We start from the raw sequence: 16,103 nt of genomic DNA, 5'->3' as shown, positions 1-16,103 counted from the left end.
AAACCAGTAGTGGACATGGCGTCCTTGGCGGTCAATAAGCTTTAAACAAGTATAATCCTCGCCTCCGGTCCTGACATAGAATGCAAAATTCTCTAGCTATTTTGAAGGAAAGTTTCAAGTCCACTACAGACACAGAGGGGAGGATTATTCGCACCCAGTGTACCTCACGACTATCCCAGCAGATTTTTTTTTACACGAAGATCCATTTTACTTTTTTTTTTTTTTTTTTGCAAATCAAGAAATTTCTATACCCTGGGGAGAGTGGGGGTGTCCGATTTATAGGCAAAATCTTCTTGTTGCATGAGTTTTCTCATGTGAAAGAGCTTCCACAAAAGTCTAGAGAGCTGGACAAATACAGTTTTTGAGTGAACAATGCAAAATACAATTTCTGATCACAGAGGATGAGGCTGCCTGTCTGGAAAGGAGTGCAGACGTCAGAGTGTTGAAGGCTTTGGAATGCACACATTGCTAGAGGTGCCCTGGTGTCTCTTCTGCACCAGCAAGACTGAAATACATGCTAAACCTGCAACTTATTCAGAAGGACATTAATGAAAAATGTGCAATTATTTTTAAGACAAGACTCCCTGCTGAGCCTCGAGTAATCACAAGTTGTGTTTAGTAAAGATTGCACTTTAACACGGAGAGGCACTTCCACCAAGCTTATACGGCTCACATGGATGTATGGAAAGCATCTTCCACATTTTTGAAGGACACTAATGATGTCCTCAACTTGATCAACTCCATAAAATGTCACCGAAGAGGTACAAGTCCTAATTACCCTTGATGTGGAGTCTCTTTACACTAACATACCACAGGAAGCCACATTACAAGTTATTGATGATGCTCTATTGAACAGACAATGGACTTCACCTACTCCGGTTCACTTCATTATGCAATGTGCTTCTTTAACCTTAACTAAGAATTTTTTCAATTTGAAAAAATAAGCTCATCATCAAATACACGGTAAATCGATGGGGAGTACCTTTGCACCTAGCCTAGCCTGTCTATAAGTATATCATTTTGAACAACGATTTAAAATCAACACCACCAATCCCTTTTCTGGCAACATCAGATTATGGTGCCGATATATCGACGACGTACTCATCGTATGGCAGGGTGAGGTACATTTGGTTGACTCATTTACTAATTGGATCAACAGACTTGATGCCTTTTGTGAAGTTTACTTCAACAGTTTCCCCAAAAAGTATTTCCTTGTTGGATCTCACTATTACCATTGACTGTAGTAAACTACAAACCTGCACTTTTCAAAAAGCAACAGATCGCAATAGTGTACTATTGTATGAGAGTCACCACCCAAAAGCTTTACGAGACAATTTACTGTATGGACAGTTTTTACGACTCTGTCGTAACTGTAGTAACATTTTGACTTTTGAAGCACAAGCCAATGATTTCGCGACAAAACTACAAGATAGTCACTACCCACAGAAAATCATTAATTCAGCCCGCAAACGGGCCCGCAACAACAATAGAGACTCTTTATTGACAACTGAACCTAAAGAAACTGCAATTCGACTTACCTGCAACTCCACATATACCCCATTGTCGAACACCATAAAAAAACTCATTAACAAACGTTGGTCGATTCTCACCATTCACTTTTAAAAGGACTACTAGTACTAAGGACTTAGTTGTACACACAAGACCAGTGACAACCTTCAAGGAACCTGACCAGATGACACTTTGGCGACTTCCGCTGATCATGGGTCCGTGCGGCAACTGTAATGTGTGTTCACTTACCAAACGTATCAGCACCATAAATTTGGAACCTATTGGCACCTGGCATCTCTTGAAACACATGAATTATAACACTCGAAATTCTATCTACAAGATCAGTTGCCCTTGCAACCTACGATACATAGGCATGACCACAAGACCAGTCAAAATTAGAATTAATGAGCACAGCAGCAACATTAGATGTGGATGTCTTACTACTAAACTGAGTATCCATTACCGTGAGGTACAACATACCCCTGACGACATGTGGTGGGTTGTGCTTGACATTTAAAAATCTTTTTCTAAATCTTTGTTAGAAGTAGAACAACGTTGGGTTTTTAAATTGGGAACTCACATACACGGACTAAACTATGAAATACCTTGGATGAGTGTCTCCACCTCTACTAGATGAGTTTTTCCATACCCCACCATAGACATTCCTAGTAGTAGTACTTCCTTCGACAAGGACAGCTATTTTTTTATTTATGACCCATGCGTACCAGTTTGAGCTATTAACTTATATGATGTTGATGGGGGTCATTTATACGAATTCCATCATGCTCCTTAGGCCACCTTCATATGATTTTTTTAAAGGAGTGTATTTACAACCTTTTTTTGTTTTCACTGACAAGCTTTCTACAGCAACTGTCTTGGATTTCGACACATTGATGTGAGCTTAATATAAAACTTAAACACCTTTTATTTTCTGACAAATATTTTGTAATGACTACCGTAGATATTTTCACATTTTTTGTGATTTAAACGTTTTTATCCATAGATCAGTTTGACTTTCTAAGAAGACTGTTACCTTCTGAGGTTTACATAAAAATGAGTCTGTTTTTTTCTTTTTACACCCATACAGTCCACAAGTGAAGAATGGTGTCTCTTATCAATCTCTGGTATTTCACGACAAAGGGCCGGCACAGACACCAGCTAATTCTTATTCCAATTGGCTGTCCGTGCCCCGACCTCTCTATTTGACCCGGGTGCCGCATTCACTTACTGCTTTTCGGGAACGCGGCCCCAGGGTAGGTCTCCGGCGACAGACTGTCGTTGTAAAGTGAGTAAGTCCACTCCTAGTGAGCGCTTTGATTTTCTTTCATGTCGCTCCTTTTTATTGAAAAGTTTGTGGCCCTTTAAATATTGACGCTCGGACAGGGCGCTTTTCCCTTTTTCACGTGGGATACTTTATGTACACATTTACTATTATGTATACACTAATCCGGCTGCACCATAGGCTCACGGAGTGGGTTTTTTCATGGAGACATTGTCTCAATTCAGATTAAAAGTTTTTTTTTTTTTTTTGAAGATACATTCTTTTCTGGTAAATGAGATACTCTGACATTATTGCAGCCATGAATGTGCTTAATAAGTACCGTGTGCTGACCTGTTATTTTACACCTAATTCATACTTTTATGTTTGTGATTGTTCCGCATTATACCAGAACTATCCAATATATGTTGAATTTTAACATTCTTTACCCTATATTTGGAACAGTATTCAAAAAGATATGATAAGACTTTTTGTTTTGAGTGTCCATTGCTTTACAGAATTTCTTTTTCACCATACCTCTGTAGAAACAACGACAATCTACAGGCTTGCTTTTTCCCCATGGAGCCCTGTCCCTAGTTTAGGATGGTAAGCACTGTCGACCTGACTTGTATTTTATCACTCAGCACGGCAACACATCATCACTGAGTGCCACGTCAACTTCACACGACTATATAAATTGTGTACTGCATAGATGGAACCTGTAACTATTTGGCATGTCTGTATTGTGCTTTCACAGGTTTCTCTCAGTTTTTATCTACTAGATATATAACTGATGTGAGTAACTTTCACCCATGTTTTGTCTTTTCACGCATCCAGCATAGATGTAATAAGAGTAGTTTGCACTTTAAGCTTAGGAGAAGGTTATTGTACATAGTACTAATGAAGCGTCAAGTGATCCGTTAGGACTTTTTAAGACGCAAAACATGTTGACTTACTGTAGCGGTCATTACCTCCCGCTCACTCTGCACTGTTTTTTAAATCTTGACCGGCCCCTTTCTCGCTTAATAAAATCCGTTTCTCGAGTTGGTGGCCAAACCAATTTTATTATATATTTTTCTCTCCAGCTTTTTTCTTTTTCTGTGGCCTATGGGTTTAACTTTTCTCCTATTCCTTCCATATTTTGGCACAGAGTATCACAAAAGATCTCCAGCAAGGAGCCCCTTTGAGGGCCCAGTCAGACATTGCAGTGCCGGTCTGACATGGAGCAAACCCAATGATGAAGCATGACATCATAGAGATGTGTGAGGGGTTTTGCTTCTATATTTAGAAGTGCCTGGAAGACCTGTGTTTTTCTTTTGGAACATTGTACTTTCTTTTTTAAATATAACTATTAGGGAGAGTGTACACTGGACCATTCAATCTCCCTGTCCCCCCCATCTGTTTTGGTCACATGGAAGTATGTCACAGGTAATGATAGCTGTGTTGAGGTCTTCTATTCATCTTCAAGGGTAACCTCAGTTACAAAACCTAGAGAGGAAAAACTGATCCAAGAAAAGGCGAGCACTGCCAGCTTTGATATCACTGAAACAACCAAGCAGTTGCTTGTGAGAAAGCCTATAGGGCTGTCACTCTCCGAGGTATCATACGGTAAAGATGCAATATCCCTGGCTTGGATCCACGCTGTGCTCCCAGTCTAGATCTACTGTTATAGTAACAAAAAAAACTGGACATCTAAAATGGAAATATCATTCATAATAGCAAAAGTACAAATGACACTTTCCCTCATCACTGGCAATCAACTGTGGTTAGTTGTTAATTCACCACATCATCCTCACATGCATTTCTTCTCAAAATACCATTCTCTTAACTATTCTCCATTTCTTCTGTCCATATAATCATTTCACATGTCTATTACTAGCTGAATAACTGTTCTTGAGTGCTGCCATCATCATTAGAATCACTCTCATCTCACCTGAAAAGGAAGAGGTGCAATGTAGTCCTTTCCCTCTGTGCTGTGAATGTTGATGCATGAACTCTGTAGAATACACACACATTTTTCTGTCTTGCCAGTACCTGACATTGAGGGAATAAAACAGGCGAAAATGTACTGTTATAATCAAATAGTCTACTTTTCCTCAGCTAATATTTTTAATCATGGAATCTGGAAAAGGCACTCTGGTTTATGGGGTCAACGTGGATCAAATTTGCATACATCCTGCATTCTCTAGAAGGTTCTTATTTAGCTAGTTTTGCAAAAAAATAATTATAAAGCAAAACCTGGGCTGCTTCACATTGAACAATCAAAGTGTAAACTTATGATCGGACCAATGGCACACTTAATGCAAATACCACACACACACTAAATGCATTATCTAGTCACTCTACCCCCATCTAAAAAGAGTAGAACTTGAATTCAGTTCAGGCTCAATTATCAAATACAATGTATTAGTGTTGAAATAAAATAGGCTTATGTCCAGACTGACGGTATGGGCTCTGATGTAGCTCACACTCCATTCTTAGGTTAAAGACATACAGAACACTGGTGTACTTAAATTAGTAAAAATGACAATTTTATGAAAGGAGGGCAACATAGATTACAGACCCACTTAAATGGGTTTATTGCTTATTAAACCAGGCGGATTGTGTAAACATAGGACCTGAAATCAAATTCTAAAAGGAATACAAAACTATTCAAATTCATAATATTTATTGATTCTAAAATATTTATGGATAATACATTAGAAGTAGACAGTACAACGCAAACGCATGTGGTAATGATGGCATACCAATAGAAGTTTACAAGGCATTCGCAAAAGAGTTGCCCCTTTCCTCACTGATTTAACTCAATAAAGGGAGGGTGCTGAGATCCCTTCAATTTTTACAGGATCCTCATGGTCAGCTTTCTCAAGAAAGACAAATCCCCTGCAAAGGTTAAGTCTTGTCGACCAATAAGTCTGCTAAATACAGATTATAAATTATTCACAAATGTTTGAGCCTCTTGTATTATCCCCGTAGCTCAAACGCTAATACCTAAAGATCAGAGCAGATTTGTATCCAATAGGCTTATTGCAGCAAATACTAACCTTTTAAATCATGGTACTGATTGCTTTATGAGCAATTAAATTAAGGCAAGCCATGATTAATGCTGAAAAGGTCTTCGCCCGGTCAATAGGGATGCCCTTTTTTACAGTATGGGCAAGTTCGAGTTTCCAATCAATTCACAAATATGCTTAGACATTTATACCAGGGTGGGGAGATCAAAATCATCATCATCATCATTGTTAGCTTTATTTCGGTAAGACACAAATACCATAAAAGCGCATCACAAATTCACAATTTTACAAAAATATACTATGAATAAAAGTCCTAGAATATAAAACATTTTCCCTTTAAAATCATGCCATATTATAAAATCGTGCAAAAATGTAAAAATTTTCTATCATAGAACAAATATATTCCTAGTTAAAAACAATAGATAGGATGAAAGTACAAAGCATTCCCATTATAGGCTCCTATTAATGAGATGACTAACATTTTTGTTCTAGCACGCCAAATTTCATCTAAGTAGCTTGCTAAGGCAAATGCCACCACGCCCTGGGTATTTGACCTAAAAATTCTAAGGGCAGTAAACCGATTCTGGAAGCCCATGATTCTACAAAGAGGTACAATCCATTTGATTAGTTGTTTATCATAAGCAGGACAATGGAATAGTACGTGTGCACTACATTCGGGAAGGCCGCAGCCCATCGGGGAGAAATTGGCATAAGGATCATCTTTAGACCAAGTACAGGTGAAAGAACGTAGCGGTAACGAGCCTAGCCTGAATCTGATGTAATTATCAGGTTAAAGCAGGGGGGTCTGTGAAAATAAACAGAGGTACCCATTAGGGGTGCCCCTATGTTCTTTTTACCGAGCTACCAGCTGAGAAGATTCGTAATACAAGGTCAGCTTTTCAAACTATCGATGGGATGGTAAAAATAAAATTATATGCAGACAATATTATTTTTTACCTAACGGCTGACAGGACTAATATTCAGAAGGCATTCAATTCTTATCCAAGATTTTACTAATATAGGTGGGTATAAGTTCAATCAAAGTAAAACTGAATCCCTTATATTTGCTGTTTCATCTAGCGATCTTCCACTAGCTCTGCAGCTTCAGGGTAGCTCTTACCATCCACTCTCCTATTTGCAGATTTTTGTTACCAATAGCTGCTCCCAATTATTCCAACTGAACTCTGTTGCATTGCTTTGGAATGTTCAGGGCTTATTAGAAAGATGGGCTCTACTTCAGTTGCCACGGATCAGTAGGGTAGCACTTATTAAAATGTCAATATTACCATTATTTTTATTTATCTTTTCTAATGTACCCAGTAGAATCAACAGGTCATATTTTGAGGAGCTAGATTCTTTCATCAGAAGCTTTGTCTGGAACAGCAGAACCCCAAGGGTTAAATACTCAATTCAGCAGTTGGATAAAACCGAGGGTGGTATAGCGCTTCCCCATTTACTGACTTACTATCAGGCGGCATTGTTTGATACCATGGCACGACACATTGAAGGTGCTGGGTACTAGATTTTTTTTTTTATGGAGGAGTATGGTGCAAGAGTCAGCATTTGACTTACCAGCCCTTATAAAAAACAGTAAAGCTTTCGAAAGACTAGGTATAAGGTATTACTGGAGTTGGCAAATCGAATCAGTGCTCTGCTCAATTCGCAGCAGGTTCCAGCCTGTCAGATTTATCTTGCTGAAGGAATGCTAAATTCTTGGTCTGAATCTGTTGGCGAAATTGGGGTCCTGGAAATTTAAAGATTTTAGAGACATAGGAGATTTCTAGGTAAGTCATAAACAGATTAGAAGGGAAGAGCTCATCCTGCAGTGAGGTACAGGAGTTATCAGTTTAGTTTTAGATCACTAGCTTTCTTTAACAGCTAACTTTCAAGAGGTGAGCAAAGAGGTTCTGATAATTATTCACTCCCTAGTCAGGAATAAGCTGACAGGAATAGGCACTTGGAATAGGGATTCACGCAAACATTCAGATCAAGATTTAATTACCATGTATATGGGAAAAATCTATGAGAAAACTATCTGCAGGTTATCTATGGGAGATTGGCAGCTCATCTCAGAGTTAGGGCACAAACCCCTTAGGGTAGATAACTTTAAAATGATGTCCTTTCTGCCTCGTTGGATGGCATATTACACCCCACAAGCACTACATAATTATTTCTGTAAGTCCCAGATCAATGTTTAAGCTGTCAATGTGATGATCGGTAACTGTCCACATATTTTAAGCAAGTCCCAAACTTTCACAATTTTGGAAGGAGTTTTCTTTAGCCCTTAGTGAAGGTCAGCAGTTCATGATTACACCGGAAGCAAGTTTAGTGTTATTTGGCATCTACAAAGAGTGCTACCAAATAAATAGGTTTGGGCAATACTTTCTCTCTATTGCCTTAATGCTAGCATGCTCTTTAATACTTCAATATTTGAGAACCCCAAATGTCCCTACTCTTCAGGGCTGGTATTAGAAAATGATAAGGACGAGAGCCTTTGAAGAAACATATGCTAGATGAGTGGGGAACATCACAAGTTCACAGATACTGGATAGGATTATTTAAAACGTATTATTAAACTATATGAATAGGGAGGAGCGCACATTGCCTCGCATTAGGTTAGTATTCTATCTAATCGCTCCATTTCGGTGGCATCAGCACTTTAAGTTCCTTTGGGGGTGTATATGAAAGCACTGTATGTTTATGCATTTTATTTATTTTCCATGTACTGAAAATCAATGCACTTTACATTTTTTTTGCATAATCTAGTACTGTATCTTTGAAGCACCTGAGATACCCAGGTATCAGAACGTAGACATTATTTCTTTATTTATCTCGCTTGTACTGTATTGTTATGCACTTTACATATACTCCATAACCAAAAATTGTACTCTGAATGCACTTTAAGTATCCAGGGATAAGCGTTTCAAAGTGATTATTTATCTTGCAATGTGCACTTTAGGAATGCATGTGGCTGTTTATTACTAAGAAATTATATGTTTTCTAAATTACTGGTATTTAAGTAGCGGAGTTTTAAACTACCAGCAAAATGTATGGGTAACTGTCACATTGGTTGTGTTTTATAACAATATATGCAATTTCTTTGGAAGCTGCTCAATTAAAAAAAGCAGACCACACATAATACACTTAATTTTAAGCAAAGAGTCACATGTGGAAAACCAAATTGAGAAATATGGGTATCTGATATCATCCCTGATGGACAAAGTTCTAAAGACATATTATAACACCAGGCATATATATTTGTCAGAATCAGCAATTGTAATGATCAATTCATTAACTGCCACAACCCACCCAATTCTACCGTAACTTGTTGACTATATGTTTGTCTTTGACGCTGGCCAGCGCTAAGCTACCTTTTGGCGTGGTGCAAGCTATAGAAATAACTATCATTGATGTGATGCATATAATAACAACACAAAAAAGAGACAACTGCTTTTACATCTGGCCTTCGAGGCAGGAGTCTAAACAATTAGTTTGGAGTTTAAAAAAAATAACTGTTTTTACTAAAACACAAAAAAAGACACTTACCATTGTTGTGCTCTGGTTTATTCTCTGGGTCAGCAAAATCACACCACAACGCCTACAGAAAAAGAAAAAAAAACAATGTTATTGGCAACAGCAATACATGTTTAGGTTTATACAATACACTTTATACATAATGATGAATCTGCATTGGCCAGTTAAGTTTAAAAATGCTACCAGTTACTAAAATGGTGTTTTGCTGACTACTGGTATACGTTCTCCTGCTAACCTTGTCATACATTTCAGTTAGAATATTAGACATGGGTGTCTAATAGGGAAGATCTACTGACCGGTGGCTAGCCTCTAGGTGAGCAAACTCTTCATTTGCATATCTATTTCAAAACCTTATTTTCCAAAAAGAGGGTGAAACCACCACAAACTTTTGTTGCTGAAAGGGTGCAGATAGAATCCAGTTCCAGTTCCAGTTCCATGTCCCTGTTGAAAATGAACATCTGCTTTTGTGTGCACTACAAATTCCAAACTAATAAAGTACTTTTATTTTCAAGTACTACATATTGCAAGCTATTGCTTTTTACACAAACTGTATTACATTTTTAAGATAGTTAGTAAGACATACAACCTTTAATTTACACCAATGTGGGTTCCTTGGTGTGATGTTAAATGGTTACCCTCCACCACCTCCCGCTTCACTGTTGCAACAGGTTTTAGACGCCACTCTTTTTCAACAATATATTTTCAACAAACTGTTTTTTGTGTACACCATCCACCCAAAGTCAGGCAATCTAGGACAAAAGTGTTCATCCGTACAGAACTATCGGCAGGTCGGGTTTCATTATTATTAGAAACTGGATCTTCAGTTGTAGAGGTATGCACCATGTCCAAGTAGGGGCCACAATCGTAGTCAGGGTAAATCAGATGCACAACATAAAATAACCTGTGCTCACCCTCTGGTAGCATAGTACAGAGCTGCCAGGCTTCACTTAAGAGGCAATGTGTAAAGTATTTGTGCAACACTTAATTAGAGTAACACAGTGAAAAATATCACGAAAAGACTCCACTCCAGTTTAGAAAAATAGACTATTTATCTGAGTAAAATAAGACCAAACCAACAATAATCCAATCAATATTTCTCACATTATGAACACTTAAAGTGTATGTAGTTACAGTGCTGCAAAAGCACTTGTGCTTTTACTAGGTTCTTAACAATCGCCCTGGGGAATGATAGCAATCCCAGTCGGGGATTGGATCCTAGGCTTTCTCCTGGTGTCATTGCAAAAGCAGTGCTTCAAAAGTTAACAAAAGACAGTGTCAGACCAGGGTACGGAAGACTGATCTAATCGCTCCATGCTGGTCGCCCGCGAGAGTGGAGGTAGGCAACAGGGACCTTGCAAGTCCCAGAGTACACAGTACCTTCTCTAGTGCTGCAGCGATTCCGTTGGATCGGGTTCGTGCCCCATGATTCTGTAGCCTCTCTCTGCTGGATACGATGTGGCGATGAGCCACGCTGAAGTCAGGCAGTGCTGTCAGAGTCACAGAAGGCAGACACTGCGGTCTTTCTCAGCCAGCCCTTTTTTTCCTGGTTGAGTGTGGTGTGCATTGAGCCACGCTGGACTGCCTTTGGGTGATGTAGCTTCGGTGAAGTAGGCCACTGTGATGGCCTTCGATCTAGAAGGCAGACACTGCAGTTCTTGGTCAGTGCACAGCACTGGTGCAGGTAGATAACAGAAAAACAACTGCAGTCACTCTGCGAAGAATCCCAGATTGGTGGAGAACAAAATCAGGCAGAGTCTTGCAGCAGTCATTTGCGCAAATGAAGTATTTGACTGCCTTAAGACTTTCTGAACAGGGGGCAAGCCAACTAGGAGTTACTCAGGTTGCAAGAGGTCATAGAGAGCAAATCTAGTCCCTCTCAGAGCCCAGCCAAGAGGAAGCAGGCCAACACATCAAAGGAGTTAGCAAAGTGGCAGTACCTCCTGGCTGTACCGCTCCTCTTCTTAGCAGAGCCTCCTGAGGACCCAAAGTCCCAAAAGTGAACTGACTGGTGGGGTTTAGGGTCCAGTACTTATACCCAGTTGAGCCTTTGAAGTGGGGGAGACTTCAAAGAGAGGTCTTTGAAATGCACAAGGTCCCTGCCCTTCCTTTCCTAGCTACAGACACTCTACAGGAGGTTATGCAGCTCTTTGTTTGGAGGCAGGCAGAGCCCTATTTAGGTGTGTCAGTTCCTCCCTCCCATTTAGCCAGGAAGGCACATCAGCCGATTGATGGGCCATCAGAAAGTAAACGCCACACCCCAGCTCGCTTTGTGTGTGACTGTCGAGCAGGAATGCTTGAAGCCTAGCTGTCAGTCACTCCAGAAGTGTATTCAGAGACAGGCAGAGGCACAGAATGGTTGAAGCAGGAATATACCAACTTTCCAAAAGTGGCATTTTCAGACTTACAATTCAAAATCAGACTTCATCATAAGTTGTGATTTTAAACTTTGAGTCCAAAGACACCAAACTCCACATTTCCATCTTTTCCAAATTGGAAATTACACTTAAAGGCTGCTTCGAGGTAACCACAATGTTCATCTAAAGGAGAGGTAGGCCTTGCAGGAGTGAAGTTTTTTTTTTTTTTTTTTTAAACACTAGTATGCCCATGTGCTACCTTTGCAAACTACACCATGTACAGCCATCTAGCAGCCATTTCTACCTCTTGACCACAGGTCTGGCTGGTTTTATGTTACACTACTTCCACTGCATCACTTGCGGTCTGCCAAAACTGCCATTCAACAAGGCAAAATGTTTTCCTTTCGATTAATGACGAGATTTTAATTTTGCATTAGAAATGCCGGCATATCAACTGTAGATACTAGTGTCTGGGACGTGAGGAGTTCATTGTTTTGAGCCCAACAGCTATGAAATGCTGGTCTTACCTGAACTTTCCTCTACAACGCACTGGCCTAGACAGGGTAACCATTGAGTATGGAGGCAGGTCCTTTGAAGCTTCCACTTTTGCACAAGCAAGTTAGCATTAGCAAACAGAATTTGTTGTTTACCAGATCAAAAATGGGACAATTTTAAGTACTTGTCAGTTACATTTCAATCTTCAAGGTGCAGCGTTTTCACTGTGGTACACCTATATGCAATACATCTTCCAGGAGCAGGGTGTTCATTGCACCACACCTGTCTGTCCGAAGGAAGAGACAATTGAGAACACATGCAGAAAGCCTCCAATGCTGAGCACATGCACACATTGCTTGCTTCAGATGGACTTATGAATCATAGACAGCAACAATCAGTACTAACAAGGCACTGAAACATGGTTGTCACCCACATGAAAGCCAGGCGCAGTGTGCTTTTCATTTTGATTCAGGAACCAAGTATATAGCACTGAACACCTTTACAATGCTTATGTGCAGTGATCAACAAAAGAAACAATTGCCTTTGTCAGACCACGCTTACTTGACTGAAGACAGTGAACCAAACCTAGTTTTATTGGTTTATCACCTGTATTTTGTAGAACATCATTTGGAGTCCTGATGCATATTAACAATGCAGAAATAACAGGTTGAAGACTTAGGGCCTCATTTCGACCCTGGTGGTCCAAAGACCGCCAGAGCCGCGGCGGTGGTCGAACCACAGCTCATGTGGCAGTCTGACTGCCACATCACAACTGTGGAGGAGCCAGGGTCGGACCGCCGGCACCGCCAGGTTGCCACCAGCCAACGGCCTGGCTGTGCTGGCGATCTCAATCCACCAGAGCAGCGCTGCAAGCAGCACTGCTACCGAGATTACCAGTCTCCTTTCTGCTAGCCTTTGCATGGCAGTCTCATCGCCATGAAAAAGCTGCCGAAAAGGGGGTATCGGAGGCCCTAGGGGGGCCCTCACTGCCGATGCACTTGGCATGGGCTGTGTAGGGGCCCCCAATGGACAGCCCTGTCGTGCTTTTCACAGCCCAAACTATGGGCAGTGAAAAGTAGGACCACACTGCAACACTGCCGTCCGCTCGATTACGAGCCGGAGTCAATGTTGTCGTGTGTGTCCCACTGAGCCGGCAGGCGTAAACAACGACCTGCAGGCAGAAAACCAGAGTGGCTGTTTTCCAGCTCAATGTGTTTGGCGGGTGGCCTCCGTCATCCGCCAAGCACATTATGAGGCCCTATATGTGAGTGGATGGAAAATAAGAGGGGAATACAAAGGTCTAATGCACTAGTTTGAAATCAACTTCTGCTACAATAAGTATATTTTTTAACTATGTTTCCAGTGTTATGAAATGTCTACACTTGAAAATGAAGAGAAGACTAGCTGGGCTATGAAATAGTTCATTATAGAGCAATTTGGGGGAGTTGGTCTTACTCTAAGTACTGTTTACACATTAGGCTCTCCTCTTCTCACCTCAAAGGATTTTGTGAGGAGATCAACTTACAGCTTGCATTCAGTTATGCGATCCACAGTTAACCTACTATTGTTTATTTTTTTGCAGGTTGTTTACTTGACATTTCAATGCAACTTACTCAATGCCATCTTATTCTTGAATACTGCAACATTATATCAACACAAAAAAAATGCAATTAGGTAGGCAAAGCAAATTGTATTACTATTATTTGATGAATGTGACATAATTTGGGTTTGATGGACCACTTGATTTAGTATATTTCAAAATGTTACCACTTAATTTACTAAAATGCCAGTTCTGTAAAATGTGTGATTAATGAGAGATTTGAATACAAGCTATGCTAGAAGTGACTGATTTCTTCTAAGAGTCTTTTTCTGGACATTAGCACAAAGTAGGATGTGCAAGCGAAGGTCCCAAAGCCCAAGGTTGCCACTCCTCTAATTCTGTGACCAGGCCACAGCTTACGGAGAGCCATGTGGCAGGTGCTAGTCAGAAGTCAACCAGAAGAGGGGTCATGAGCAGAAGTCCCAAAGAGAACGGAAAATATGTTTTTTAAGGAAAGACATGGGAAGAGCATGAGAAGTACAGAAGGTTATGTGCAGAGAAAGATATAGGGGAAGGGGGAAGAATAGCAAAGCAGAAGAGGAAAGAGGGGGTGGTAAAGGAACACACTGACCAGCAGCAACAGAGTAAAGGATGAGCAGAAGATTGACGTGAGAAAAGGAGACAAAAAGAATGCAGTCAAAATGAGAAATGAGAGGAATAGCAATACCGATTATGAATATGGTCAATCTTTAAAAAAAATAGGAGAAAAGAAGATGAAAACCACACAAAGCGTTTGCCTTAACTATTCTTAACTACAAAAAGCTCTTGGGTTTTAGGGTGCAGGAATTACTTCCCTTGCTGAAACATTATGTACAATAACACAACCAACATTGATAGAGGAATTTTACTAGTGTGGCCCCAAATTGTTTCTGCATGAAAACCTGTTGTTACCTTGGAATAACATAATATGTGCCTGGCACACATCATTTTGGTGACTGCAGAGACGGCTGCATGCACATTGTTCTCTGGCTTGGGCCCCTGTGAAGGAAGATCTGACCAAGACAACAAATTTGATAGACAAGTGAAACAGCTTTTTGGAGGGTAAGACATTTAAAATTGTAAATTACAAAGATCTGTTTAAACAGGCGTAGCAGTTGTTGCTTAACCAAGTATGGGGGTCATGGTGTACTTTTTTTTTTTAATAGAGGTAGGTGGAAACAAAGTAGTGCTTTAGGGAGAACCGAGAAGCATTCAGCAACCATGGGAGTAGGGTTTTTACCACTGTCCGTTAAGAGATAACCATAGGGCACACACAGAGCTTTGGCATTTTTGAAATACATAGAGAAATGCTAGTGAACTCAGCAAATCCACTTTTTCTACTAAAAATGACTGTTGTAGTTAACCCCAATTTGTCAATGTGTTTCAGAAAAAGAATCACACAAATAACAAATACCTGTAAAACTGGGCTATCCACTGTGAAAGCTTTATGAACTGCAGCAGCATCGCTTCTACTTCCTTTACTCCAGATCACCATATTCCCGGTGATATAGAGCTCTTCATCATATTCCACTTCTTCTCCAGGGACACCAACACCTTTCCTCAATATCCAGCTCTCCTGTACATGATAACAAGCAAACATTACTTTTAAGAAATTAAGTACCTAAAAACAAAACATTTGGCCCCAGATAAGGATAACTGGGTTCCATCCGGTCTCATAATCCACATGGTCTCAAGCGTTATTATTATTTCCCAATTTCTATCCAGAGTCTTTAAGTATTTTACTGTTTTTGTCTCCAGCACTTCACCTGGATGCTCTCACTGCTTCTTGTGTGAACAAAACATTTTCTAATGTTACTCCTGAGCCTTACCTCCCTGCAATCTCATAACAGGTCTTCCAACCGTAGGAACCCTCTTCTACTAAAAATGCACCTGCTGCTTACAGTGGGTTTGTACCCACCATTACCGTACCCGATTTGTCTCCATAGTACATATAATACATTTCCAGGACCTCTTATAGGAGATCCAGATTGCACCATGCACCATTTTGGTAACTAATCTTTGAGAAATCTACAATTCTGTCTACACTTCTGAAGCTATGATCTTGAGAAATGGACAACGTTCTCATGATGACTAACCACTAAAAACCAAGGACAGTTATCATAACGACCCTTTTTCTGCAGTTAAGTCTCTCCCTATATTATACCCATCTACCATGTCCATTTAACAACTAATGTAACTAACACTAAATATATTAATGGACTACAAAAGAACTTTAAATAACGTGCAAAATGGCATTTAGTACCCCCAAGGGCCTCTGCAAAGTTACATTTTTAAAAAGGCACATAATTAGGGCAGATTTTGAATCCCTGGCCTCTGATGTAATATTTTCTATACGACAT

General features: G+C 40.0%; 1 protein-coding gene across 2 annotated transcripts in view; it reads right to left on the bottom strand.

The window, feature by feature from the left end:
• The window catches only part of ANAPC1 (anaphase promoting complex subunit 1), a 614,893-nt gene that overhangs the window by 569,993 nt on the left and 28,797 nt on the right, over nucleotides 1–16,103 (bottom strand). For both annotated transcript variants that reach the window (XM_069234703.1, XM_069234704.1), the window contains exons 2-4: nucleotides 15,158–15,319; nucleotides 9,328–9,379; nucleotides 4,701–4,801 (exon numbers count right to left, since the gene is read on the bottom strand). In XM_069234703.1, the coding sequence (XP_069090804.1) occupies nucleotides 4,701–4,801; nucleotides 9,328–9,379; nucleotides 15,158–15,319 (315 nt within the window). The remainder of the gene's footprint in view (nucleotides 1–4,700; nucleotides 4,802–9,327; nucleotides 9,380–15,157; nucleotides 15,320–16,103) is intronic.

Source organism: Pleurodeles waltl, chromosome 5, assembly GCF_031143425.1.
Source record: "Pleurodeles waltl isolate 20211129_DDA chromosome 5, aPleWal1.hap1.20221129, whole genome shotgun sequence".
Classification (NCBI taxonomy): domain Eukaryota; kingdom Metazoa; phylum Chordata; class Amphibia; order Caudata; family Salamandridae; genus Pleurodeles; species Pleurodeles waltl.
The sequence above is the reverse complement of the archived record's forward strand: the minus strand, read 5'-3'. Positions and strand labels throughout refer to the sequence as shown.